Here is a 27500-nt window from a genome sequence, read left to right as displayed (position 1 = left end):
AGGTCTTGTGGGAGCCCCTCACCTGCGTACATGCGGGCCTCCTGGGTGGGCACCTCCCGGCTGTGGGCCAGGTCGGCCTTGTTTCCCACCAGCATGACCACGATGGTGGCCTCGGCGTGGTCGTAGAGCTCCTTCAGCCAGCGCTCCACCACCTCGTAGCTCTGGTGCCGGGAGATGTCGAAGACCAGCAGCGCCCCCACCGCACCCCGGTAGTATCTGCAGTCACCACCACCAACAACATCATCATCACCATCATCAGAGACCCCCTTCTACCATAAAGGAAGACACCATCAAAGTCCTCCCAACAGATGGCCATCCATCCAGCCCCTGAATAATAACAACAACAATGACAACAACAATACCCTAGAGTTGGAGGTAAAGGTAAAGGTAGTCCCCTGTCATTAAGTCCAGTCATGTCTGACTCTGGGACTCTGGGGTGCTCATCTCCATTTCTAAGCCGAAGAGCCAGCGTTGTCCGTAGACACCTCCAAGGTCATGTAGCCAGCATGACTGCATGGAGCGCCGTTACCTTCCCGCCGGAGCGGTACCTATTGATCTACTCACATTTGCATGTTTTCGAACTGCTAGGTTGGCAGAAGCTAGGGCTGACAGCGGAAGCTCACGCCGCTCCCCGGAATCGAAAGGCACCCCCAAAAGCCATCCGTCTAACCACAATGCACAAGTGAATGAATCCACAGACCCGTCCGTACCCAGTGGGAAGGGCCCCCCAGAGGGCATCTGTCCACCCACCCGCCCGCTCGTCCGTCCCGTGACTCACGCGGAGGTGATGGCGCGGTACCGCTCGAGCCCGGCGGTGTCCCAGACCTGTGCCTTGACCAGAGCGCCGTCCACCAGGACCGTGCGGGTGGAGAACTCCACGCCAATGGTGGTGCGGCTGTCGTGACTGAACTCATTGCGCGTGAAGCGCGAGAGCAGGTTGGTCTTGCCCACCCCAGACTCACCAATCAGCACCACTGCGGCACAGGGAAAGAAACACGACAATAACAATAATAAGACACACAATAATACACAGAATAGTACACAACTATACAAATAAAAATGTCATGTTCGTTTGTGGGATTAATATAACTCAAAAACCACTGGGGGAATTGACACCAAATTTGGACACAAGGCACCTAACAACCCAGTGTATGTCCTTCACTCAAAAAAAAATTGATTTTGACATTTGGGAGTTGTAGTTGCTGGGATTTATAGTTCACCTACAATCAAAGAGTGTTCTGAACCCCACCAACGATGGAATTGAACCAAACTTGGCGCACAGTTCTCCCATGACCAACACAGGCATTGATGGGCATTGGCCTTGAGTTTGGGAGTTGTAGTTCACCTACACCCAGAGAGCACTGTGGACTCAAACAATGACGGATCTGGACCAAATTTGGCACGGATATTCCATATGCCTAACTATGAACACAGATGGAGTTTGGAGGAAATAGACATTGAAACTTGGGAGTTGTAGTTACTGGGAGTTATAGTTCACCAGCAATCAAAGAGCATTCTAAACCCCACCAACAATGGAATTGAACCAAACTTGACACACAGTTCTCCCATGACCAACAGAAAATACTGGAAGGGTTTGGTGGGCAGTTTCCTTTGGTTTTGGAGTTGTAGTTCACCTACATCGAGAGATCACTGTGGACTCAAACAATGATGGATCTGGACCAAGCTTGGCACAAATACTCAATATGCCCAAATGTGGACACTGGTGGAGTTTGGGGGAAATAGAATCTTGACATTTGGGAGTTGTACTTGCTGGGATTTGTAGTGCACTTACAATCACAGAGCATTCTGAACTCCACCAAGGATGGAATTGAACTAAACTTGGCACACAGTTCTCCCATGACCAAAAGAAAATACTGGAAGGGTTTGGTGGGCAGTGTCCTTTGGTTTTGGAGTTGTAGTTCACCTACATCCAGTTCACCTACAATCACAGAGCATTCTGAACCCCACCAATGATAGAAATGGGCCAAACCTCCCACACAGAACCCCCATGACCACCAGAGTGGGCCACAGCAATGCATGGCAGGGGACGGCTAGTCTAGATAAATAAAAATGTCGTTTGTGGGATTAACAGAACTCCAAAACCACTGGACGAATTGACACCAAACTTGGACGCTACACCCCTAACATCCCAACGAGTGAAAAAACCCCAAAAACACAGTGGCAAGGACTTAAAATCCCCCAAAAGCTAAATGACGATAGAGTGTATGTGCGAGAATGACTCTCCTTTGCCCAGGCCTGTGAAAGCTCCAGGGGGCGGGAAAAGAACGGAGTTCTACTCGAGCCAGGTGTGGATGTTGCCATTGCCTTCCATCTTAAAAGCCTGACTTCCACCCGTCAGCAGGAAACGTTAGGTGGGAGGAGCTCCCTAGCCCAGCTTGTTTCCTGTCTGGAATTCCTGTTTTCTGAGGGCCACAGCAACGCGTGGCCGGGTACAGCTAGTATTATAATAAATATAATAGTAATAATAATAATAATAATAAATACAATAATACACGGAAGGTAGGGCACCAATGGATCCTAATGAAATATTAATAATTGAAGCCCTGCTCTCAATCCCGCCTGCCTCCCAAGTGCAATTGGCAGAGACGAAGGACAGGGCCTTCTCAGTGGTGGCCCCCCAGCCATGGCACTCCTTCCCCAGGGATATTAGATCAGCCCTCTCCCTCCTGACTTTCCGGAAAAAAAAGGAAAGACCTGCCTCTTTGAGCGAGCTTTTGAGAATGCAGCTGAGAAGATAACACGGAACTACGAATGATGGACATGGAATGGCCAAACGATGTGACTGGAGAACATTTTAAACAAGATATCTGGCCAGGGTGGTCCGTGCCTTAGTCACCTCTAGACTGGACTACTGTAATGTACTCTATGTGGGGCTGCCCTTGAAGACGGTCCGGAAATTCCAGATGGTCCAACGGGCGGCAGCCAGGTTGTTAACCGGTGCTCCTTACAGGGAGCGGTCAACCCTCCTGTTCAAGGAGCTCCACTGGCTGCCATTCATTTTCAGGACCCAATTCAAGGTGCAGGTTCTCACCTACAAAGCCCTGAACGGTTTGGGACCCACCTACCTGCGCGGCCGCATCTTTGTGTACGAACCCACACAATCCCTTCAATCATCTGGAGAGGCCCTGCTCAGACTCTCACCTGCATCGCAAGCACGATTGGTGGGGATGAGGGACAGGGCCTTCTTGGTGGTGGCCCCTCAACTCTGGAACTCATGAACATGTCTCCGCACCCCTGCCAATGTCCTCCCCAACACCATACTGTCCACCACCCTAGGAATGTGGGGGACAACACTTTACACCTACACGATCCACTTCAACAGGACCACTGTGGAAGTCTTTCAGGGGACTGACACACTAGCTTTCACAAAAGGGACCCCTTCAATCCTCAGAGGAAACAGGTGTGGGTGGAAGGCGACTCCCTCCTTAGAGCAGTGTTTCTCAACCTGGGGGTTGGGACCCCTGAGGGGGTCGCGAAGGGGTGTCAGATTGGTCGCCAAAGACCATCAGAAAACACAGTATTTTCTGTTGGTCATGGGGGTTCTGTGCGGGAAGTTTGGCCCAATTCTCTCATTGGTGGGGTTCAGAACGCTCCTTGATTGTAGGTGAACTATAAATCCCAATAACTACAACTCCCAAATGTCAAAGTCTATTTTCCCCAAACCCTATCAGTGTTCACATTTGGGCATATTGAATATCCGTGCCAAGTTTGGTCCAGATCCATCATTGTGTGAGCCCACAGTGCTCTCTGGATGTAGGCGAACTACAACTCCCAAACTCAAGGTCAATGCCCACCAAACCCTTCCAGTATTTTCTGTTGGTCATGGGAGTGCTCTGTGCCAACTTTGGTTCAATTCCCACACTTCTATATAAATAAAAATATAATGTTCGTTTGTGGGATTGACAGAACTCAAAACCCACTGGACGAATTGACACCAAATTTGGACACAAGACCCCTCTCGGGCCAACGAGTGACCATCACCCATAGCAAGATCTGACCTAGGACTGGAAAGTCCAGATCATGTGGAAAGGGGCATTTGTGGAAGGAAGGAAGGAAGGAAGGAAGGAAGGAAGGAAGGAAGGAAGGAAGGAAGGAAGGACCCAATCCGATCTGTCCCGACAGACGCCCATCCTGTGTCTCATAGAATTGTAGAGTGGGGAAGGGCCTCCCAAAGGCCACCCAGTCCCACCCCGCTCACTCACCTTTGAAGACGAAGTTGTAGTCCTCCTCGGAGGCGGCCATCCTTCTTCACCTGGGAGGCTCACCTGTTCCCTTGGCACTGAAAGGGGGGCAAGCCGGAGCCTGGCTCTCACCTGGACGCAGGTAAGGAAGGGAGGAAGGACACCTCTGGGGCCCAAGGGAGGGGCTCCCTCCCTCCCTGCCTGCCTCCCTCCCTGCCAAGGTGAAAGGTGAGTCAACAGGCGGGGCGGGCGGGCGGGGCGGAACCTGACAAACAGGTAAAGAGAGGCCCCGCCTCACCTGGAAAGGAAGGGAGGGGAGCCAGGCCAAGGGGCCCAAATCGAGGAGCCCCACGGGGGACCCCCTGAGCCCCGAGGGGGACGCTGCAGCACCCCAGGCCAAGGCCATGCTGGGGTTCAAATGTCCAGGGCCGGTGGAGCCCCCCTTTTCGGAAAGGCAGGTCAAGGGTCACAGGTCTGGGCCCAGACAGGAGGCCCAACCGGAATGTCTGGTCCGTTGGGAATGTGCACAGCAAGCGGGAAGGAGGAAAGAAGGAGAAGCCAAAGGCAGGCGTGGTTGCCAAGGTCCGGCCTTGCCTTGGAACTGACCACTGCGGGGAGGAGGACGGAAACCCCCTGGCAGGACACTCCACTCCCCGGCCACGTTGACACGGCAGGAGCAGGCCAGGCTCACACCGGTCACAACCCTCAGGCCAAGGAAGGGGGGCATGCCCATTGCTACCAGTATTATTACTATTATTATTATTGCTATTATTATTATTATACGAAACATAACAAGATCAGTACACAACAAACAAGGTCACTATACTGGCTGTTGTATTGGATCACACGTCAGACATTATTATTATTATTATTATTATTATTGTTATTATTATTATCATTATTATTATCTGCTTCACCCTGGTCTTCATAATCTATTATTATTATTATTATTAACACAACAAGATGGGTCCACAGCAAACAAGGTCACTCTGCTTGCTGTTGCATTGGATCACTCGTGGGACATTATTATTATTATTATTATTATTATTATTATTATTATCTGTTTCACCCTGGTCTTCATAATCTATTATTATTATTATTATTATTATTTGAAACACAACAAGATCAGTATGCTGGCTGTTGTATTGGATCACACGTCAGACATTATTATTATTATTATTATTATTATTATTGTTATTATTATTATTATTATTATCTGCTTCACCCTCGTCTTCATAATCTATTAAAATTATTATTATTATTATTATTTATTTATTATAAACACAACAAGATGGGTCCACAGCAAATAAGATCACTCTGCTCGCTGTTGTATTGGATCATTCGTCGGACATTATTATTATTATTATTATTATTATTATTATTATTATTATCCGCTTCACCCTGGTCTTCATAATCTATTAAAATTATTATTATTATTATTATTATTATTATTATTATTATAAACACAACAAGATGGGTCCACAGCAAACAAGGTCACTCTGCTCGCTGTTGTATTGGATCACTCGTGGGACATTATTATTATTATTATTATTATTATTATTATTATTATTATCTGTTTCACCCTGGTCTTCATAATCTATTATTATTATTATTATTATTAGAAACACAACAAGCTCAGTCCACAGCAAACAAGGTCAGTATGCTGGCTGCTGTATTGGATCACACATCTCTTATTATTATTATTATTATTATTATTATTATTATTATTAACTGCTTCACCCTGGTCTTCACAATCTATTATTATTATTATTATTATTATTATTATTATAGGAAACACAACAGGATGAGTCCACAGCAGACAAGATCACTCTGCTGTCTGTTGTCGTGGATCACGTCAGACCCTTCCCAAGTTCCTAGGACTGTGTGATGTATCGGCAAATAATACATGCAGATCCCAGTAAGGTGGCCTTTTGCAGCTGACCGGTGGAGATTTGGTCAGCACCAATTGTTTTTAAGTGCAGGCCAAGGTCTTGAGGCACTGCACCCAGTGTGTCGATTACCTCTAGGACTCCCTTGACTGGTTTGTGCGAGAATCTTTGCCGTTTGATCTTTAAATTCTCGTATCGTGTCAGCTTTTCCTAATTGTTTTCCTTGTGCCGGCAGGACAGCTGACCGAAAGAGGTGGGCTCCTGTCTGTCAGCTCCAGCTTCCCATGCGGGGACGTGAGAGAAGCCTCCCACAGGATGGTAACACATCTGGGCAACATCCTTGCAGATGGCCAAAGCTTTCATGCCAGAAGCGAGTTGGAGTTTCTCAAGTTGTTCCTGACACAAAAAAATTGTGTTGACAATGCAAGTATTTAATTCAAAATTAATCAGCCCCAGCTCCTGCCAACCTAGCAGTTGGAAAACATGCAAATGTGAGTAGATCAATAGGTACCGCTCCGGTGGGAAGGTAAGGGTGCTCCATGCAGTCATGCCGGCCACATGACCTTGGAGGGTGTCTACGGACAACGCCGGCTCTTTGGCTTAGAAATGGGGGTGAGCACCAGAGTCGGATACGACTGGATTTAATGTTAGGGTATTAATTAAAACCCAGGCAAATAATATAAATCATAATAATATAAATAATATTAATATAATGGGCCATTGGGAACTGATTACGGCCATTTCTTTGTGATTCTTTGCTGCCCTCAAGTGGCCACCTGTTCTCACTGCAACTATAAGATATATTACTTGAAAATAATAATAATAATAATAATACTTTATTTATACCCCGCTACCATCTCCCCAAGGGACTCAGTGCGGCTTACATGAGGCCGAGCCCATAGAACAACAATAATAAAAGTCCTTTTGGGAAGTGTATGATGTGGGATCCAATACAACAACCAGTAGAGTGATCTTTCCAATAATAATTATTAATTTGTCTATATATGGGAGGTATTGTGTGCAATGTGATTTCTAATACTTTTGTTGGGGACTTTTATATGTTATGTTTACCGTTGCTGTTTCAGCCTTGAATGCCCACCCATGGGAGGAAATACAATCATATAAACAACAATAATAATATAATAATATGCATAACATAATATATAATAGTATATGATGATAATGATAATATAATAATGAGTAAAATAATTACTATAATAATATATAGTAATTTTTATTTTTAATAATAATAATTTTAGAATAATGAGTAAAAGAATTACGATAATAATATAAATATAATAATTTTTATTTTATGCATAACATAATGTATACTAGTATATGATGATGTAGATGATGATGATGATAATAATAATAATAATAATAATATAATTCCAAACTGCTCCCTCTTTCCGTTCCTTTCCCCAAACTGCCCTGGGAAGGACGACTGCCAGACCATGAGGAGCATCCCTTTATTCAGTCTCATGATGTTTGCAAAATACACAAAATCCCAGTTGTCTGTACAAAGCAATGGAAGCGGGTCAGGAGGCGGCCACTTGGGTCAGGGGCTCCTCCAAGTACTGGACCAAGGCTTGGGCCTGCAAGCAAGCAAGCAAGCAAAAAATATTATTATTATTATTATTATTATTATTATTATTATTACTATTATTATTATTATATTGATCCCACAGAGAGGGAGAAAGAACCAGGTGGAGGAAATATATAGTAAAATAATAATAATAAAATATTAGAATAATACACACTAATAAAATACTATAATAAAAATAAAATAGTAAACATATATTAATACATGGCAATAATGTAATAGAATGATATAAATAAAATAATAATATGAATATAATAATAATAAAATAAAATAAATAATAATAAAGTAAATAATAAAATAAATAATAAAAATAATAAAGTAAGTAATATATAATAACATATAATACTAGAATAATATATAAAATAAAAAATAAAAAATATATAAATAAATATATAAAATAAAATATATAAAATAAAATAGTAAACATATAGTAATAATATATGACAATAATGTAATAGAATGATATAAATAAAATAATAATATAAATAAAATAATAATATATAATGATAGAATAATATATACTAATAAAATACAATAAAAACAAAATAATAAACATATAGTAATATAATAAAAGTAAATTAATAAACATATAGTAATATATGACAATAATGTAATAGAATGATATAAATAAAATCATAATATAAATATTATAAGTATAATAATATATAATTATAAAATAATATACACTAATAAAATAATATAATAAAAACAAAATAATAAACATATAGTAATATATGACAATAATGTAATAGAATGATATAAATAAAATAATATAAATAAAATAATAATAAAATAATAATATATAATAATAGAATAATATACACTAATAAGACAATATAATAAAAACAAAATAATAAATATATAGTAATATATAATAATAATGTAATAGAATGATATAAATAAAATAATAAAAAATAATATATAATAGAATAATATACTAATAAAATAATACAATAAAAACAAAATAATAAACATATAGTAATATATAATAATAATGTAATAGAATAATATAAATAAATTAATAATATAAATAAAATAATAAAAATATATAATAGAATAATACGCACTAATAAACTAATATAATAAAAATAAAATAATAAACATATAGTAATAATATATGACAATAATGTAATAGAATGATATAAATAAATAATAATATAAATAAAATAATGATAAAATAATAATATATAATAGAATAATATACACTAAAATAATATAATAAAAACAAAATAATAATGTAATAGAATGATATAAAAAATAATAATATATAATAATAGAAAAATATATAGTAATAAAATAAAAAATAAAACTAAAATAATAAACATATAGTAATAATATATGACAATAATGTAATAGAATGATATAAATGAAATAATAATATATAATAATTGAATAATATGCACTAATAAAATAATATAAAAAACAAAATAATAAACATAAATAATATATAATAATAATAATGTAATAGAATATAAATAAAATAATATTATAATAATATAAATAACCATAAAAGAATATATAATAATAGAAAAATATACACTAATAAGATAATATAATAATAAAATATTAATATTATAATAATATAAATAAAATAAAAATATATAATATATGATCATAATGTAATATAATAAAATATTATATGACAATGTAAAATAAAATAAAATAATAATAATATAAATAACCATAAAAGAATATATAATAATAGAATAATATACCCTAATAAGATAATATAATAAAAATAAAATAGTTATAGTTTAATAATATAAATAAATAATAATATATAATATATGATCATAATGTAATATAATAAAATATTATATGGTAATGTACAATAAAATAGTATAATAATAATAAAAATAACCATAAAATAATATGTAATAATAGAATAATATATCCTTATAAGATAAAATAATAAAAATAAAATAATATTATAATAATATAAATAAAATAATAATATAAAATATGCGATCATAATGTAATATAATAAAATATTATATGATAATGTACAATAGCATACATAAAATCATATATAATAATGCACTATAATGACATAATTAAAATAACATAATAATAAGCATATAAATAAAATGGTAATATATAATAATAATAATAATCCAGTTCTTGTGGGTTTTTTCGGGCTATATGGCCATGTTCTAGAGGCATTTCTCCTGACGTTTCGCCTGCATCTATGGCAAGCTTCCTCAGAGGTTGTGAGGTCTCACCCTCTGAGGAAGCTTGCCATAGATGCAGGCGAAACGTCAGGAGAAATGCCTCTAGAACATGGCCATATAGCCCGAAAAAACCCACAAGAACTGAGTGATTCCGGCCATGAAAGCCTTCGACAATACAATAATAATAATAATAATAATAATGTCTCACCTTGGCCTTGAGCATCCCAAAGCCCACCGTCTCTTTGGCGTACATGCACAGCAGCAGGTTGGCCACCCGCGTAATGGCCACCCGACCCTCCTGGAGAGAGAGGTTGACATTATCATCATCATCATCATCATCATCATCATCATCATCATCATCATCCAAGAGTCAGGCAGGTAACAATGCATTGCGGTCCTGACTAGGCATTTCCTAGGTCCTCCCATGTGATCCTATGGTATGATCCTGTAGGAAAAACCTTATTATTATCGGGTTGTTGTAGGTTTTTCCGGGCTCTATGGCCATGTTCTGGAGGCAATTTTTCTCCTGACGTTTCGCCTGCATCTATGGCAAGCATCCTCAGAGGTAATCATCTATTACTATTGCCCTGCTTTCAAGAACATTATTATTATTGTCCTGCTTTCGAGAACCTTGTTGTTAATATTATTATTATCTTGCTTTCAAGAACCTTATTATTATTACTATTATTCTTATGCAGATTCAAGAACCTTATTATTATTATTATTATTATTATTATTATCATCCTGCTTCAAGAATATTATTATGATGATGTTTGTATTTGATTGTGTTTATATTATTGTAATTGTGATGGTAGCGGCCTTGTTTATGTACACATACAATATAATAATGTAATAGTAATATAATAATATAATAATATACTTCTTCCCTTGCAAATATGTACAGTAATATAATAATAATAATGTAATACTTCCCTTCTACATACATAATACAATAATGCAATAGTAATAGTAATATAATAATAAAATACTAATATACTACTTCCCTTGTACCTAAATAATATAATAATGTAATAGTAATATAATTATATAATAATGATATACTACTTCCCTTGCTAATATGTACAGTACTATAATAGTAATACTAATATACTACTTCCCTTGTACATATATAATATGATAATGTAATAGTAATATAATAATATAATAATAATATACTACTTCCCTTGAGAATACGTACAGTAATATAATAATGTATAATAAAATAAAATTCAGAGACGGGGTACAAATACTAGAAATAAATAATAATAATTATTTGCTTTTGAGTATTTTTATTATGATACTGTTTTTGAGAACCATATTATTATTACCCTGCATATGAGATCATTATTATTAATAATAATAATAATAATAATAATAATAATAATCTGGTTGCTCCTGACAAGATAAATAAAAAAATATTATTATTATTATTATTATTATTATTATTATTATTATTATTATCCTGTTTCTGAGAACCTTATTATTATCATCATCCTGCTTTTGAGAAATGCATTGTTATTGTTATCATCCTGCTTCTGAGACCCTTATTATTGCTATTATTATTATTATTATTGCTATTATGATTCTGAGGAGTCATGCCCCGGCGTGCGCACCATGCAGTCCATGAGGATGAAGCGGAGGTGGTCCTCGTTGAAGGCCTGGTGGCCGTTCTTGTCGTAAGCGGCCCAGATGTTGCTGGCAATGGCTGCCGTCACCCGCGCGTCCGTGTCCCCGTACCCCGAGTACGCCAGCAGCGAGCCCTCGTTGTTCAGCAGCCTGGGAACAATAATCAGAATAATAATAGCATCACAATAATAACTGCAATAATAATAATAACAACATATAGTACTATATAGTAATATATACTACTTATATTTTGTTATGATAATAATATACTATCTTGTATGTACAAATAACTTGTAAGCCGCTCTGAGTCCAATCAGGGTGAGAAGGGCGGGACATAAATGTTGTAAATAAATTAATATAATACTTCCCTTTTACATATATTGTATGATATAATAATGTGATAGTAATAGTAATATAATATTATAATAATCATATACTACTTTCCTTGTGAATATATACCATAATATAATAATACCAATGCAATTCTTCCCTTGTACACATATAATATAATAATAGTAAATAATATAATAACAATACTAATATAATAATATGTTTCCCTTGTGAATATATACAGTAATGTAATATTTCCCTTGTACACATACAATATAATAATGTAATAGCAATAGTAATGTAATAATAATATACTACTTCCCTTGCAAATATATGCCATAATGTAATAATAATAATAATAATAATAATGTAATTCTCCCCATGTACATATATAATATAATAACAATACTAATGTTTCCCTTGTGAATATATACAGTAATATAATAATACTAATAATAATAATGTAATATTTCCCTTGTACACATACAATATAATAACGTAATAGTAATATAATAATAATATACTACTTCCCTTGCGAATATATACCGTAATATAATAATAATAATAATAATACTGTAATTCTTCCCTTTTACATATATAATATAATAATAGTAAATAATATAATAACAATAATAATATAATAATATCATCTTTCCTTTGTGAATATATACAGTAATATAATAATAATAATGTAATAGTAATATAATAGTAATATAATAATATACTACTTCCTTGCAAATATATACAGTAATATAATAATAATAATGTAATAGTAATATAATAGTAATATAATAATATACTACTTCCTTGCAAATATATACAGTAATATAATAATAATAATGTAATAGTAATATAATAGTAATATAATAATATACTACTTCCTTGCAAATATATACAGTAATATAATAATAATAATGTAATAGTAATATAATAGTAATATAATAATATACTACTTCCTTGCAAATATATACAGTAATATAATAATAATAATAATAATAATGTAATACTTCCCTTGTACACATACAATATAATAATGTCATAGCAATAGTAATATAATAATAATATACTACTTCCCTTGCGAATATATACCGCAATATAATAATAATAATAATAATACTGTAATTCTTCCCTTTTACATATATAATATAATAATGTAATAGTAATAATAAAATACTAATATACTCCTCCCCTTGCAAATATACAATATAATAATAGTAAATAATATAATAGCAATACTATTATAATAATATGTTTCCCTTGTGGATAGATACAGTCAAGTGATCCTAACTTTGGCCCCCAAGAAGCCCAAGAGGAGGAGGAGGGTGACAAGGCAGAGGGGATTCTGGGAGATGTAGTCCAAGCCACACCGGAAGTGGGGGCTGGCTCCTTCACTCCCACTCTTATTAGTATTATTATGATGATAGAAGGGAAGGATTCTATTATTATTATTATTATTATTATTATTATTATTATTATGACTATTATGACTCTTGTTGTGAGGACTAGGCCTCTGCGAATGGAGGGAGAGGCGTTCCTAGAGAGGCCGGAAGTGAGGCCTAGCTAATCGAGGGAGACACTCACAGGGTGCTCTGCACGCCGCCGGTGTTGGCCTGGCTCAGGACCTGCGTGAGCGCCTTCGGGCGAAGCATCGCTCTCGGAAGGAGAAGGAGGAGAACCCGGAGGAGGAAGAGGAGGAGAAGGCCAGGCCTTGGAGTCCCCTCTCCACACGGACACTTCCGGCAGGCAGCACTTCCGCTCCGCTCTAGCCCGCGCGTCTCTTTTTCTCTCCCATATAGACAATGGAGGGTAGACGAGGCGAGGGGCCTAGAGCGGCACCTGAACTGCCTGGCCGCCACTGTTGCCCTCCTTAGAGTCTCCCCTCCACACCCACACTTCCGGCAGGCAGCACTTCCGCTCCGCTCTAGCCCGCGCGCCTCTCTCTCTTATCTATATAGATACACAAATGGGGGGAAGACGAGGGGTGAGGCCTAGAGCGGCACCTGAAGGGCCGGGCTTTGAGATCTCTATGGTTCGGCTGTCTTCTTCCCTCCCTCCCTCCCTCACAATCCCGCGAGGCACGCCGGGAAATGGAGTCTCCTCTCCACAAGGACACTTCCGGCAGGCAGGCACTTCCGCTCCGCTCTAGCCCGCCCGTCTCTTTTCCTCTCCCATATAGACAATGGAGGGTAGACGAGGCGAGGGGCCTAGAGCAGGACCTGAACTGCATGGCCGCCGCTGTCGCCCTCCTTAGAGTCTCCCCTCCACACCCACACTTCTGGTAGGCAGCACTTCCGCTCCGCTCTAGCCCGCGCGCCTCTCTCTCTTATCTACATAGATACACAATGGAGGGAAGACGAGGGGTGAGGCCTAGAGCGGTACCTGAAGGGCCGGGCTTTGAGATCTCTATGGTTTGGCTGTCTTCTTCCCTCCCTCCCTCACAATCCCGCGGGGCACGCCGGGAAATGGAGTCTCCTCTCCAGACGGACACTTCCGGCAGGCAACACTTCCGCTCCGCTCTAGCCCGCCCGTCTCTTTTCCTCTCCCTCATATAGACAATGGAGAGAAGACGAGGAGCGGGGCCTAGAGCGGCACCTGAACTGCCTGGCTTTATTCCTCCCTGATTTTCACCACCTCCTGTCAGAAGCCTATGAGACTGTGAACCACCGCTGCCTCCTCCTGAGAAAAATGTATAGTATCACAAAGGACGACCACCTCACCCGCCTCATAGGAAACCTGCTACAAAACAGGAGCTTCTTTGTTGAGTTCCAGGGCCAGAGAAGCAGATGGCGGAAACAGAAGAACGGCCTGCCTCAGGGGAGCGAGTCGCTCCATCCATGTTCAGCATCTACACAAATGACCAGCCACTGCCAGAAGGGACAGAGAGTTTCATCTATGCTGATGATCGTGCCATCACCGCTCAAGCAGGGAGCTTTGAGATGGTTGAACAGAAGCTCTCCGAAGCCTTAGCTCAGTGTTTCCCAACCTTCCTAATGCCTCTTAATACAGTTCCTCGTGTTCAACATCTACACAAATGACCAGCCACTCCCAGAAGGGACAGAGAGATTCATCTATGCTGACGATCGTGCCATCACCACTCAAGGAAATCAGCTACCGAACAGGAGCTTTTTTGTTGAGTTCCATGGCCAGAGGAGCAGGTGGCGGAAACAGAAGAACGGCCTGCCTCAGGGGAGCGTGCTTGCCCCATCCATGTTCAACATCTACACAAATGACCAGCCACTGCCAGAAGGGAGAGAGAGTTTCATCTATGCTGATGATCGTGCCATCACCACTCAAGCAGGGAGCTTTGTAATGGTTGAACAGAAGCTCTCCGAAGATTTAGGTCAGTGTTTCTCAACCTTCCTAATGCCTCTTAATACAGTTCCTCGTGTTTAACATTGACACAAATGATCAGCCACTGCCAGAAGGGACAGAGAGTTTGATATACGCTGACGATCATGCCATCACCGCTCAAACAGGGAGCTTTGTAATGGTTGAACAGAAGCTCTCCAAAGCTTTAAGTGCTCTTACTGTCTATTACAGGGAAAATTGACTGATTTCTATTCCATATAAAATGCAGAGAAGAACATAGAATATAAAAAAGGACTTCATAGGAAATCTGCTACAAAACAGGAGCTTTTTTGTTGAGTTCCAGGGCCAGAGAAGCAGATGGCAGAAACTGAAGAACGGCCTGCTCCCATGCATGTTTAACATTGACACAAATGACCAGCCACTGCCAGAAGGGACAGAGAGTTTAATATACGCTGACGATCATGCCATCACTGCCCAAGCAGGGAGCTTTGCAATGATTGAACAGAAGCTCTCGGACTTCTCAGTCTTCTTATTGCCTCTAAATACAGTTCCTCATGTTTAACATTTACACAAATGACCAGCCACTGCCAGAAGGGATGGAGAGTTTCATCTATGCTGACGATCGTGCCACCACCGCCCAAGCAGGGAGCTTTGAGATGGTTGAACAGAAGCTCTCAGAAGCTTTAGGTGCTCTTACTGCCTATTAGGTGTAAATAGCCTCTGTATCTCTCTCTATATATGTTGTGTGGCATCGAAGATGTGCCATGTATACGTGCATTGTGATCTGCCCTGAGTCCCCTGCGGGGTGAGAAAGGCGGAATATAAATACTGTAAATAAATAAATAAATAAATAAATATTTATTCTGACACATTTGGTCTAGAACCCTCCCCCAAGTAAAGGGTAAGAAGCAACGGACGCCACTTGGCTGCTTTCTCATGCTGGTATTGTGTCCTCATTTCTCCTCGGCCACGTCGTAGACCACCAGGTTAAAGGCTCCGATGCTGCTGCCGCTGCGGCTCCGCTGACCCCGCTGGCACCCGGGGACCGTGCAGGTGCTGTGGCGCGAGGAGAGGTCGGCCTTGAGGTTGCGCACCAGCGTCACCTGCTTGACCAGCTCCTGCTCCATCTGGGAGAAGCTCTGGCAGAGACGGCACTCCAGGGTCTCTTCGCCGGACAGACAGCCCTCCTGGACACGGGGGCAAAGAGGGCACTCAGTTGGGGGCCCAGGTGGGATTGCAACACCCGTAGAGAAGGACTTGGGGGCCCAGGTGAACCACAGAGAAATAGGGCTGTGAAGGGGACGGTTACAAGCAAAGTTCCATCTGACAGTTGCTTTCCTTCTCAACCCATATATCTCTATATGGGTTGAGAAGGAAAGCAACTGTCAGATGGAACTTTGCTTGTAACCGTACTACTTCCTGAATTGTAGCTCGCTGTAGTAAGACGTGTCTGTGGAATGTGCTTAGTAAACTTAGTTTCTTTTGTAACTCAAAGCCTGCGGAGTCCTGATTTTGCAACTCAGTGTCTGCTGATCTAGCCTTCCTTCCGCTGGGCAACGTCTGAACTCTGACATACCCTGCCTCGAGCGGCAAGGAAAGGCAAGATGATGAGGATAGTCCTCATCTGCAGAGAAGAAATTACCTCAAAGACAGTCTGGAAAGGCTTTATTTCTCAAAGCATACAGTACGGTTACAAGCACCATCGTTAGGGCTCGTAAAGTTCAGACTAAAACCCGGTGCGGATACCCCAGGAGGAGGGAGGGAGGCCACCCAGGAATCACCTTTGCTTTGTTGGCCCCTTCGGCGAGGATCCTGTCCCGCAGCCACTTGACACCCAAAGCCAAGAGGAAGACCACAGCGAAGATCACGACCACGTTCCCCCAGCTCAGCCCGGCAGCGGAGTTGTCCGGCTTGTCCACTATGTGTCGGGCGGCCCAAGCAGGCCGGCAGAAGAACCACAGGAGCCCACACCACGGCAGGCCCTGCATGGCAAAGGCCCGATCGGGGCCCGACTGCCACAGATCAAGACTTTTATGTGATGTCATAAAAGGAAAACATGGCCGGAGTCCCGTTGCGTGGAATTCCATAGCAACTGGTGCAGCTTAGAGTCAATCAATCAATCAATCAATCAATGTCACATTTCCATGTTTCTGAACTGCTAGGTTGGCAGAAGCTGGGGCTAACAGCAGGAGCTCACCCCACTCGCTGGATTCGAGCCGCCTACGTTTTGGTCAGCAAGTTCAGCAGCTCAGCAGTTTAACCCGCTGCGCTACTGGGCGGCCTAATAATAATAATAATAAGTCTAGATGTCATCGGGATTTGTGAAAATATTATTGAACAGCTAGGCTGGCAGAAGCTGGGGCTAACAGTGGGAGCTCACCCCACTCGCTGGATTCGAGCCGCCTACATTTTGGTCAGCATGTTCAGCAGCTCAGCAGTTTAAGCGTCCACACGGTGGAATTAACCCAGTTTGAAACCACTTTAAAGCTAGTGGCACGATCCTCGGAAGCCTATGAACAAACTCGGTGCATGAATTTCTAATATTAATTATGAATGTTAATTAATGTTAAATGTGTGTTTGGGTTGAAGAGAAGGATTTGCATGCGTGTTTTGCAAAAGAGAAACCATTGAAAGATCCCAAAATAATAATAATAATAATATTAATAAGATATTAAATCAAAAATTCAAGGAAGATATTACATTAAAAGCCTGCTGTTTGGGTAGGAAAGAAATGTGTGTGTGTGTGTGTGTGTGTGTGTGTGTGTGTATATATATATATATATATTCATTCATTCATTCATTCTTCTTTCCACACTGGACAGTTATACCACTTTGATTCCGGTTTAACTTCCAATTGGGATTGGTTGTCTTTGGATGGTTCAGAATGGTGATTATTGGCTGTTTGGTTGTTGATCACACGGTTGTTTTGTTTTGTTTTGATATACTGAAGGTGTAAATCCATTGTGTTGTTTATACAGACTGTTTTGACTAAAAAGTGTCCCGTCTCTTTAAATAATTGCCCCGTCCATCTTTGTTTTTGGCACTGCGCATGCGCAGTCGGGGACCAGGAAGCCCTGGCCTGCGTTCTACTATACATAGGCTTTCCCGCCATCTTGGTCCCTGGCGTTGCGCACGCGCAGTCGGAAGGCGAGGAAGCCATGTGCAGAATGTTATATACCGTTCTGTCTCACACTCGTCTTCCTCCATCTTTATCCCTGGCACTGCGCATGCGCCAGGAAGTCTTTCCCTCCATCTTTGTCCCTGGCATTTTTTCTCATTAAGAAGAACTGACTGTGTCTTAAGATTTTTTTCTCCCCTCCATCTTTGTTCCTGGCATCACGCAGGCGCAGTTAGGCGCCAGGAAGTGCTCCCTCCATCTTTGTCCCTGGCATTTCCTCATTAAGACGCACTGGCTGTGTCTTAAGAGTTTCCCCTCCATCTTTGTTCCTGGCATTACGCAGGCGCAGTTAGGACTCAGGAAGTGCTCCCTCCATCTTTGTCCCTGGCATTACCTCATTAAGAAGCACTGGCAGTGTCTTAAGATTTTTTCTCCCCCTCCATCTTTGTTCCTGGTATCACGCAGGCGCAGTTAGGACTCAGGAAGTTCTCCATCTTTGTCCCTGGCATTTCCTCATTAAGAAGCACTGGCTGTGTCTTAAGATTTTTTTCTCCCCCTCCATCTTTGTTCCTGGCATTACGCAGGCGCAGTTAGGACTCGGGAAGTGCTCCCTCCATCTTTGTCCCTGGCATTTCCTCATTAAGAAGCACTGGCTGTATCTTAAGATTTTTTTCTTTCCCCCTCCATCTTTGTTCCTGGCTCCGCGCACGCGCAGTCAGGCGCTAGGCGACCTGAGGCCCTTTCCTTCCATCTTTGTCCTTGGCGCTGCGCACGCGCGGTGAGGGGCCAAGAAGCCTGGCTAAGGCTTCCTCCATCTTTGTCGCTGGCACTGCGCACGCGCAGTCGGTCTCCGGGAGGCCTTGGCTGCCAGGAAACAAAATGGAGCGCGGCGGCAGCAGCGGCGAAGGGTGCTCTCCTCAGGGAACGAGGCCTACTTCGCCTTCGTCGCCGTGACCGGAGCCAGGAAGGAAGGAGAACGCGTGGAAATTAGGCCAAAGAGGAAGGCCCGAAGCCAGGTAGATTGGGGAGGGGGGGGGGGTGATTGACAGCTCGTGGGGGCGGGGCCAGGGCAAACCGGATTATCAGGAGGTGGACGGATAACCCGCTTTCTCTCTCTCTCTCTCTCAGGTACATCATACTCTTCTAATATTTTAATATTAGTAATATAATAATGTAAGAGACGGGACCCCCCCCCCTCGTGGTTCTATTAGAATACAATATTATATAGTAATAGAATAATAATAGAATATATTATTCTATAACTATACAATTCTATTATTAAATTATTCTATTACAGTATAATCGTGATAATATAATGTTATAGTAATTATTGTACATAATATTATAGTCATATTATAATATAATAATTTTACTTAATAATTTAATTCTATGATACTATAAAAATCTAATTATTATAATATAATATAAGTAATATAATTATATTATGCAGAACACTCTCATGGATATACTGTGATACTATTATAATCTAATTAATATAATATAATATAATATAAGTAATATAGTAATATTATATTATGCAGAACACTCATGGATATACTGTGATACCATTATAATCTAATTATAATAATTATTATAATATAATATAAGTAATATAATTATATTATATTATGCAGAACACTCTCATGGATATACTGTGATACTATTATAATCTAATTAATATAATATAATATAAGTAATATAGTAATATTATATTATGCAGAACACTCATGGATATACTGTGATACCATTATAATCTAATTATAATAATTATTATAATATAATATAAGTAATATAATTATATTATATTATGCAGAACACTCTCATGGATATACTGTGATACTATTATAATCTAATTAATATAATATAATATAAGTAATATAATGATATTATATTATGCAGAACACTCTCATGGATATACTGTGATACCATTATAATCTAATTATAATTATTATTATAATATAATATAAGTAATATAATGATATTATATTATGCAGAACACTCCCAAGGATATAATATGATATTATTAGAATCTAATTATTATAATATAATATAATATAATATAATATAATATAATATAATATAATATTGTATGATGCAGAACACTCCCATGGATATACTATTATATGATGATAATTTAATCATTATAATATAATATAATAGTAATATTATAAAGTAATATTATATTATGCAAAACACTCCCATGGATGTACTACTATAATGTAATCAATATATAATAGAATCATAGAATCATAGAATCAAAGAATTGGAAGAGACCTCATGGGCCATCCAGTCCAACCCTCTGCCAAGAAGCAGGAATATTGCATTCAAATCACCCCTGACAGATGGCCATCCAGCCTCTGCTTAAAAGCTTCCAAAGAAGGAGCCTCCACCACACTCCGGGGCAGAGAGTTCCACTGCTGAACGGCTCTCACAGTCAGGAAGTTCTTCCTAATGTTCAGATGGAATCTCCTCTCTTGTAGTTTGAAGCCATTGTTCCATTGCGTCCTAGTCTCCAAGGAAGCAGAAAACAAGCTTGCTCCCTCCTCCCTGTGGCTTCCTCTCACATATTTATACATGGCTATCATATCTCCTCTCAGTAATATTGTACTGTGCAGAACACTCCCATGAATATACTATTATACTATGATAATGGTAAAGCAAGGAGGTTGTGTGCTCCCTGTATGCCGCTTGGAGCTTCCGAACAGTCTTCAAAGGCAGCCCCACGTAGAGTGTGCTGCAGTAGTCTATCTGGGCTCTAATGACAGTGTGGCCAAGTCAGACCTCCCAAGGAACGGGCGCAGCTGGTGCACAAGCTATCAACCTGTGCCCCATCCAACATAGGCCGCCCCCCTCTGCCCTGTTCGGCCTTTCCACTGACCAGGAGGACCTCTGTCTTGTCTGGATTGAGTTTCAATTGGTTTGCTCTCATCCCAACTGACCGTCAGAGCGGCCAAACATGGGCTTAGGACCTGGAGGTGGGAAGGAGTGACCGAGCCTTTCAAAGCAGGAACAGAACATTTCCCACGTGTGGTTGTTGTTCCGGCGTGTTCTCCCCCCGCCCGCCGGTTCTGTCCCCTTGGCTGCCTTTTCTTTGCAGAGCTTTGAATGGAACTTGGGAAAGTTTGGCTTTGGCTTCTGTGCCGATGAGGCCGGAATGAGAATGAGGGAAACAGACCCAAACAGAGCGGCATTTCTGCTCTGTGGGAGGGGCCTCTATAATATATTTATTATTTATTTATTTATTTCAAGGTTTTATATACCGACCCTCTCACCTTCAAAGAGGGATTCGGACCGGTTCACAACATGTGTTAACATACAAAAAATATACAATAACAACACAATGCCACTTCATTACACGACTAAAATGTCAGCACCATACACATTAATATATTTATAATATTATAATATTATGCTATTATAATACCATAGTATATCCATGGAGGAGTCCTGTATGTTATATTATTATTTTACTAATATTATATTATATTAGAATAGGATATCCATGGGAGTATCCTGTATCATATGTTATTATATTACTAATATTATCATATTACTGTATATTGTGCTCTTGTGGTTTTAAGTTGTATATCGTGATTGATTTTATCCTTGTTGTAAACCGCGTTGAGTTGCCGGTTAGGCTGAGAAACTGCGGTATACAAGTAAATAAATAAATAAATAAATATTATATTATTATATTTTAATAGCAAATACCTGGGAGTGTCCTGTATAATATATTATTATATCACGAATATTATAATACAATATTATGATATACCAGTAATAGTATATCAGTGGGAGTGTCCTGTATAATTATTTTTATATTACTAATGTTATAATATTATATTCTGATATACCAGTAATAGTATATCAGTGGGAGTGTCCTGTATAATTATTATTATATTACTAATATTAGGATATTTTAATAGTATTTATTATTATTATTATTATTATTATTATTAGAAACACCACAAGATGAGTCCACAGCAGACAAGATCTCTCTGCTGGCTGTTGAATTGGATCACTTGTTGGACCCTTCCCAAGTGTCTAGGACTGTGTGATGTATCGGAAAGTAATGTGTGCAGATCCCAGTCGGGTGGCCTTTTGCATCTGACAGGTGGTAATCTTGTCAGCGCTGATTGTGTTTAAGTGCAGGCCAAGGTCTTGAGGCACTGCACCCAGTGTGCCCGTCACCACTGGGACCCCCTTGACAGGCTTGTGCCAGAGTCTTTGCAGTTTGATCTTTAAATCCTCATATCGTGACAACTTTTCCAGTTGTTTCTCTGCAATCCTGCTGTCGCCTGGGATTGCAACATCGACGATCCATACTTTGTTTTTCAACCCAAGGTCAGGAGTATTGTGCTCCAAAACTCTGTCTGAATCCGAATGTCCCAGAGTATCTTGACGTGTGCATTCTCTGTAATTTTTTCCGGCTTGTGGTCCCGCCAGTTCTTTGTGGCAGGCAGATGGTGTTTGTGGCACACGTTCCAATGAATCACCTGAGCAAGGGTGTTGTGCCTCTGCTTGGAGTCTGTCCACAATCTTCTTGCAGCAGCTGAGGGTGGGATCTATTGTTTCGTCTGCTTCTTTGCAGAGTCTATATTTGGGATCTGTCATCGACTTATCAATTCTGTTCATTTTCCGTATTTATTATTGTTGTTGTTGTCATTATTATTATTTGTAGCTGATGGGAGTTTGGGGATTGCGTTAATGGACCTGTTGCCCTGCATGAATGGCACACAATGCCTGTTGTGACATATTGAAGTGACTGGGTCCTGTTTTATTGGTTGCAGGAAAGGAGGAGGAGGAGGAGGGGGCGTCGTGGGGAGCTGGAGCTCGACATGAATGGGGTGGCTTGGTGGCCCTCACCTCCTCCCACAATGCTACATGACTAGGCACAGGTATTACTACTACTACTACTACTACTACTACTACTATTATTATATTTTGCTTTCTCAGAGTGACAAGATAGGTACATGGATGGAGAGACGTTAGATCAGTGGTTCCCAACCTGTGGTCCGTGGACCAGCAGTGGTCCCCAAGAACTAAGATACGTTCTGCAGCCTCACCGTTATTAGACAGGCCTTAGTGCCTTTGTTTTTAGGTCTATTCCTGGGGTTATTTAGGGTGCGGAGTCAAAAAATGGCATTGGATAGACCCCATAGATAGATATGCAGATAGAGAAGATAGATAGATAGATAGATAGATAGATAGATAGATAGATAGATAGATAGATAGATAGATACAGATAGATGATAGATGTGTTGTATGGATGGAGATAGATCAATGGATGGATAGATAGATAGAGAGAGAGAGAGATGATAGATGGGATAGATGGATGGATAGGTAGGTAGGTAGGTAGATAGATAGATAGATAGATAGATAGATAGATAGATAGATAGATAATGGGAGGCATGAGATGGATGGATGGATGGAGAGAGAAAGAGATATATATATAGATAGAGATAGATCAATGAATTGATAGAGATAGATAGATAGATAGGATGGATGGATGGATAGAGATAGATAGATAGATAGATAGATAGATAGCGAGATCAATGAATGCATAGAGATAGATAGATAGATAGATAGATAGATAGATAGATAGATAGATAAATGATAGATGTGTTGGGTGAATGAATGGAGATAGATCAATGGATGGATAGATAGATGAATAGATGATAGATGGATCGATGATAGATTGGATGGATGGATGGATGGATGGATGGATGATAGATGGATAGATGATAGAGGTGATGGATGGATGGATAGATAGATAGATGGAGGGAGGGAGGAATGTATAGATGGATGGATGGAGAGAGAGAAAGAGATAGATAGATAGATAGATAGATAGATAGATAGATAGATAGATGTAGATCAATGAATTGATAGAGATAGAGGTGACGGATGGATGGATGGAGATAGATATAGATAGATAGAGAGATCAATGAATGGATAGAGATAGATGTGATGGATGGATGGATGGATGATAGATAGATCAATTGATAAGAGAAGGATGGATGGATGGATGGATGGATGGATGATAGATAGATAGATAGATAGAGATGATGGATGGATGGATGGATGGAGATAGATAGATAGATAGATCACTGAATGGATAGAGATAGATGTGATGGATGGATGGATAGATAGATATGATAGAGATGACAGATGGATGGATAGATAGAGGGATAGATAGATCAATGAATGGATAGAGATAGATAGATGTGATGGATGGATGGATAGATAGATAGATAGAGACAGACAGACAGATAGAGATGTTAAGTATATAGAGACAACAGGTAGATAGATATGATGGCGACAGTAGATAGATGGAGTTGATAGAGATATGATAGAGGCAATAGGTAGAGATGATAGGTAGATGGATAGATACGATAGAGACAATATATTGATAGTTTGAGATGATAGATAAGAGATAATAGGTAAGGAGATAGATATGTTAGGTAGATAAATAGATGGAGATGATGGAGACAATAGGTAGGTAGATGAAGATGGTAGATATGGTAGATGGATGGTAGGTAGGTGATAGAGATGGTTAGGTAGGTAGGGGAATACAAGACAAACAGGAAGTGAGGCATCACTAGGAGGTAGAGAAGCCTGGAGGTCACCTCACCCATCCTCGGAGCGTGTGTGAGGAAGGGGCTGGCCATGGTGGAGGCCCCGCTCTCCTTCCTGATGGCTCCTCCCCCCTCTCGTACCCGGTTCAGGGCGCCACCACCACCGCGGGCGTTGTGGCCATGGAAAAAGACAAGCGCAACATCCAGATCATTGAGTGGGAGCACCTGGACAAGCGCAAGTTCTACCTGCTGGGCGTCTGCATGACCATGATGATCCGGGTCAGCGTGTACCCCTTCACCCTCATCCGCACACGCCTCCAGGTGGGTCGCCAGAAGGCTTCTCCAACCTTGGCCGTGGCCTTGTGCCCGTTGGCAGAGGGAGAGAGCGCATCAGGCAACTTTAATGCCTTTGGATCTATCTATCTATCTTATTGTTATTATTAGGAATAATAATAGTAATAATAATAATAATAATAATAAAATAGATAGGTCCAAGATGCCCTGGTACAGGCTCTTGCCCTTCTGGACCTAAAAGGAGGAGGAAGGCACATAATAAATAATAACAATAATAATAAACATAACAATAGTAATCGTAATAATAATAATAATAATAATTATTATTATTATTATTATTACGATTACTACTATTGTTATTGTTACGATTTAGGTGCAGGAGGGCAAGAGCCTGTGCCAGGGCACCTTGGATCTATCTATCTATCTATCTTATTATTATTATTATTATTATTATTATTATTATTACGATTACTATTGTTATGTTTATTATTATTGTTATTATTTATTATGTGCCTTCCTCCCCCTTTTAGGTGCAGAAGGGCAAGAGCCTGTACTAGGGCACCTTTGGATCTGTCTATCTTATTATTATTATTACTATTATTATTATTGTTAACATTTATTATGCGCCTTCCTCCCCCTTTTAGGAGCAGAAGGGCAAAAGCCTGTACCAGGGCACCTTGGATCTATCTATCTATCTTATTATTATTATTATTATTATTATTATTACGATTACTATTATTATTATTATTATTATTATTATTATTGTTACCATTTATTACATGCCTTCCTCCCCGCTTCAGGTGCAGAAGGGCAAGAGCCTTTACCAGGGCATCTTGGACCTATCTATCTTATTATTATTATTATTATTATTATTATTACGATTACTATTATTATTATTATTATTATTATCATCTATTACGCGCTTTCCTCCCCCCTTCAGGTGCAGAAGGGCAAGAGCCTTTACCAGGGCACCTTGGACCTATATCTATCTATCTTATTATTATGATTACTATTATTATTAGTGTTACCATTTATTATGCGCCTTCCTCCCCCTTTTAGGTGCAGAAGGGCAAGAGCCTGTACCAGGACATCTTGGACCTATCTATCTTATTATTATTATTGTTATTATTATTACGATTACTATTATTATTATTGTTATCATTTATTACGCGCCTTCCTCCCCCCTTCAGGTGCAGAAGGGCAAGAGCCTGTACCAGGGCATCTTGGACCTATCTATTTTATTATTATTATTATTATTACGATTACTATTGTTATGTTTATTATTGTTGTTATTATTTATTATGTGCCTTCCTCCTCCTTTTAGGTCCAGAAGGGCAAGAGCCTGTACCAGGGCATCTTGGACCTATCTATTTTATTATTATTATTATTATTATTATTATTATTATTATTACGATTACTATTATTATTAGTGTTACCATTTATTACATGCCTTCCTCCCCGCTTCAGGTGCAGAAGGGCAAGAGCCTGTACCAGGGCACCTTGGATCTATCTGTCTGTCTGTCTGTCTTATTATTATTATTACGATTACTACTATTATTATTATTATTACTATTATTATTATTGTTACCATTTATTACGGGCCTTCCTCCCCGCTTCAGGTGCAGAAGGGCAAGAGCCTGTACCAGGGCACCTTGGATCTATCTGTCTGTCTGTCTGTCTTATTATTATTATTACGATTACTACTATTATTATTATTATTACTATTATTATTATTGTTACCATTTATTACGGGCCTTCCTCCCCGCTTCAGGTGCAGAAGGGCAAGAGCCTGTACCAGGGCACCTTGGATCTATCTGTCTGTCTGTCTGTCTTATTATTATTATTACGATTACTATTATTATTATTATTACTATTATTATTGTCGTTATCATTGATTACATGCCTTCCTCCCCGCTTCAGGTGCAGAAGGGCAAGAGCCTGTACCAGGGCACCTTTGATGCCTTTGGGAAGATCCTGCGCGCGGAGGGCCCGGCGGGGCTGTACCGGGGCTTCCTGGTGAACACGCTGACGCTGGTGTCGGGCCAGTGCTACGTGACCACCTACGAGCTGACGCGGGGCTACGTCTCCCGCTACTCCAGCAGCAACACCCTCAAGTCCCTCCTGGCCGGCGGGTCGGCCTCCCTGGTGGCCCAGAGCATCACCGTCCCCATCGACGTGGTCTCCCAGCACCTCATGATGCAGCAGCGCCAGGGGCAGAGCATGGGCCGCTTCCGGGTCACCACCACCGGGCAGGCCCCGCCCCCCGGCCGGCCCCGCCCTCCGCCCCCCCGCCTCTTCTGGGGCCAGACCCGAGACATTGTGGCCCAGATCTTCCGGGCCGACGGCGTGCGGGGCTTCTACCGCGGATACGTGGCCTCCCTCC

General features: G+C 40.1%; 3 protein-coding genes across 4 annotated transcripts in view; 1 reads left to right on the top strand and 2 right to left on the bottom strand.

Annotated features, from left to right (window-relative positions):
• Positions 1–4600, bottom strand: part of RAB25 (RAB25, member RAS oncogene family) — an 8645-nt gene extending 4045 nt beyond the window's left edge. The window contains exons 1-3 of the mRNA XM_060757813.2: positions 4224–4600; positions 779–974; positions 23–216 (exon numbers count right to left, since the gene is read on the bottom strand). Coding sequence (XP_060613796.2) covers positions 23–216; positions 779–974; positions 4224–4263 — 430 coding nt within the window. The 5' untranslated portion in view covers positions 4264–4600. The remainder of the gene's footprint in view (positions 1–22; positions 217–778; positions 975–4223) is intronic.
• A 2946-nt stretch (positions 4601–7546) lies between these two features.
• LAMTOR2 (late endosomal/lysosomal adaptor, MAPK and MTOR activator 2) lies at positions 7547–13561 on the bottom strand. Its single transcript, XM_060758476.2, has 4 exons — positions 13403–13561; positions 11479–11641; positions 10074–10163; positions 7547–7686 (listed from the first exon to the last, which is right to left on the bottom strand). The coding sequence occupies exons 1-4, from the start codon at positions 13468–13470 to the stop codon at positions 7630–7632; spliced, it is 378 nt and encodes a 125-aa protein (XP_060614459.1). The 5' UTR covers positions 13471–13561; the 3' UTR covers positions 7547–7629.
• A 5211-nt stretch (positions 13562–18772) lies between these two features.
• The window catches only part of SLC25A44 (solute carrier family 25 member 44), a 12942-nt gene continuing 4214 nt past the window's right edge, over positions 18773–27500 (top strand). Inside the window, exons 1-4 of one of the 2 annotated variants that reach the window (XM_067472597.1) lie at positions 18773–19264; positions 23039–23146; positions 24974–25144; positions 27038–27500. The exon at positions 27038–27500 is cut by the window's right edge and continues 54 nt beyond it. In XM_067472597.1, coding sequence (XP_067328698.1) covers positions 25004–25144; positions 27038–27500 — 604 coding nt within the window. In that variant the 5' untranslated portion in view covers positions 18773–19264; positions 23039–23146; positions 24974–25003. The remainder of the gene's footprint in view (positions 19265–23038; positions 23147–24973; positions 25145–27037) is intronic. The other variant, XM_067472598.1, reaches the window with a different exon arrangement.

This window comes from Anolis sagrei, chromosome 12, assembly GCF_037176765.1.
Source record: "Anolis sagrei isolate rAnoSag1 chromosome 12, rAnoSag1.mat, whole genome shotgun sequence".
Classification (NCBI taxonomy): domain Eukaryota; kingdom Metazoa; phylum Chordata; class Lepidosauria; order Squamata; family Dactyloidae; genus Anolis; species Anolis sagrei.
The sequence above is the reverse complement of the archived record's forward strand: the minus strand, read 5'-3'. Positions and strand labels throughout refer to the sequence as shown.

Coding starts and splice junctions, on each gene's coding strand:
- LAMTOR2 (XM_060758476.2), bottom strand. CDS start 13,470: ATGCTTCGCCCGAAGGCGCTCACGCAGGTCCTGAGCCAGGCCAACACC. Junction 10,164..11,478: donor TCATCCTCATGGACTGCATG/GTGCGCACGCCG, acceptor CTCTCTCTCCAG/GAGGGTCGGGTGGCCATTAC. Junction 7,687..10,073: donor TTGGGATGCTCAAGGCCAAG/GTGAGACATTAT, acceptor GCTTGCTTGCAG/GCCCAAGCCTTGGTCCAGTA.